The sequence below is a fragment of the Calidris pugnax genome, unplaced genomic scaffold, assembly GCF_001431845.1.
Source record: "Calidris pugnax isolate Ruff unplaced genomic scaffold, ASM143184v1 scaffold9, whole genome shotgun sequence".
Classification (NCBI taxonomy): Eukaryota; Metazoa; Chordata; class Aves; order Charadriiformes; family Scolopacidae; genus Calidris; species Calidris pugnax.
The window spans coordinates 6,049,061-6,050,242 of NW_015090778.1; the positions used below are offsets into that span (position 1 = coordinate 6,049,061).

Below are 1,182 nucleotides of genomic sequence, written 5' to 3' on the forward strand. Positions count from 1 at the left end.
GTGGAAATCAGAGGAGTGCTGCGAAACCCTCCCTGCTCCCAGCCAGCAAATACACCCAGCCAGCTCCCCACTCGCTGTCATTCATCTCAGTTCAGTTATATATATTGTTCTTCCTCTTTCTCAGCTATAAAGAGATTTAGTTGGATTTGCTGCTTCCTTTTTTTTTTTGTTTTGGTTTTTTTTTGTTTGTTTTTTAAATACCTGATGAGTATGGAGACCCCAACGTCCTCGCAGTTTGCATATACTCTGCTCCATGTCTCTTGAATAACCTTTTTCTCTGCGTCTGAAATCTCTTCACTTCTTTCCCATCTCTCAATCTCCATTTCTCCCTGGACTTTCTCCATGAAAAACAGCCGGCAGGATCCTCCGGGAAGCCAGGAGGAGATAAAGAGAGATGTGTGTGTGAGCGGGTATATCCTGCGAGGAGAGACAAGGTGTTTGCTCAGCGGCCGTGCGGGTGCTGGCGGCTCTGCCGACGTGTGGATGTATATGTGTGTGTGTATGTGTGTGTGTGTGCGAGCGCGGCTGCCTGTCGGCGTGTTTATATATATGTAATTTAAAAAAAATATCCCGGAGGTATGATGCGTGCGATTAGATTTCAGATCTCCTAGTGCTGTCCATGGCTGTAGTTAGGCTTCAGCTCGGCTCGGATGTGTGTGGCTGACTGATGGGGAACTGCCTAAAAGTAAAATATTCAAAGGCATTGCAAGACCAGCCTCTTTACCAATGTGTGAACGTGAGCTCACTTTCTCCTTCTCTCCTCCTCTCTCCCACTCCTCCCTCCTTCCCTTTTTTTTTTTTTTTTTCTCTCCCCGAAAGGGGGGGAGGGGGGAGATGTTCTGGGCAACATCAGGACGGTGCTGGGAGGGGGGGGCTGGGAGGGGGGGGGGGAGGTAAGGCTGGAAGTTTTTTTTTTTTTCAGCCCTTGTAAACAGCTCAGAGGAAAATCAGAATCCAAAGTGCCGAGTTAAAGTTATCCCAACCTCTGGCTGCACCGAGCTCTGCCTCGGCTCTCCCCCCTGCACTCCCCTATTTTGTGTTTTGAAGGACAGATCCTCCCTTGCCTCTGATTCTTGGGCTGCACGGAGAGTGGGGGCAAGAGGGGAGCGTGAGGTACCCCCACCCACCAGCATCTCTCTGCCACCCAAAGAGGTCATGCTTTGTCCCACGGGGACTTTTCTA

At 49.8% G+C, this 1,182-nt stretch overlaps 1 protein-coding gene across 1 annotated transcript in view; it reads right to left on the reverse strand.

Moving 5' to 3' along the window:
- Positions 1-738, reverse strand: part of CYGB (cytoglobin) — a 13,765-nt gene extending 13,027 nt beyond the window's left edge. Inside the window, exon 1 of the mRNA XM_014950478.1 lies at positions 202-738. Within this exon, the coding sequence (XP_014805964.1) occupies positions 202-344 (143 nt within the window). The 5' untranslated portion in view covers positions 345-738. The remainder of the gene's footprint in view (positions 1-201) is intronic.
- Positions 739-1,182: the final 444 nt, after the last annotated feature.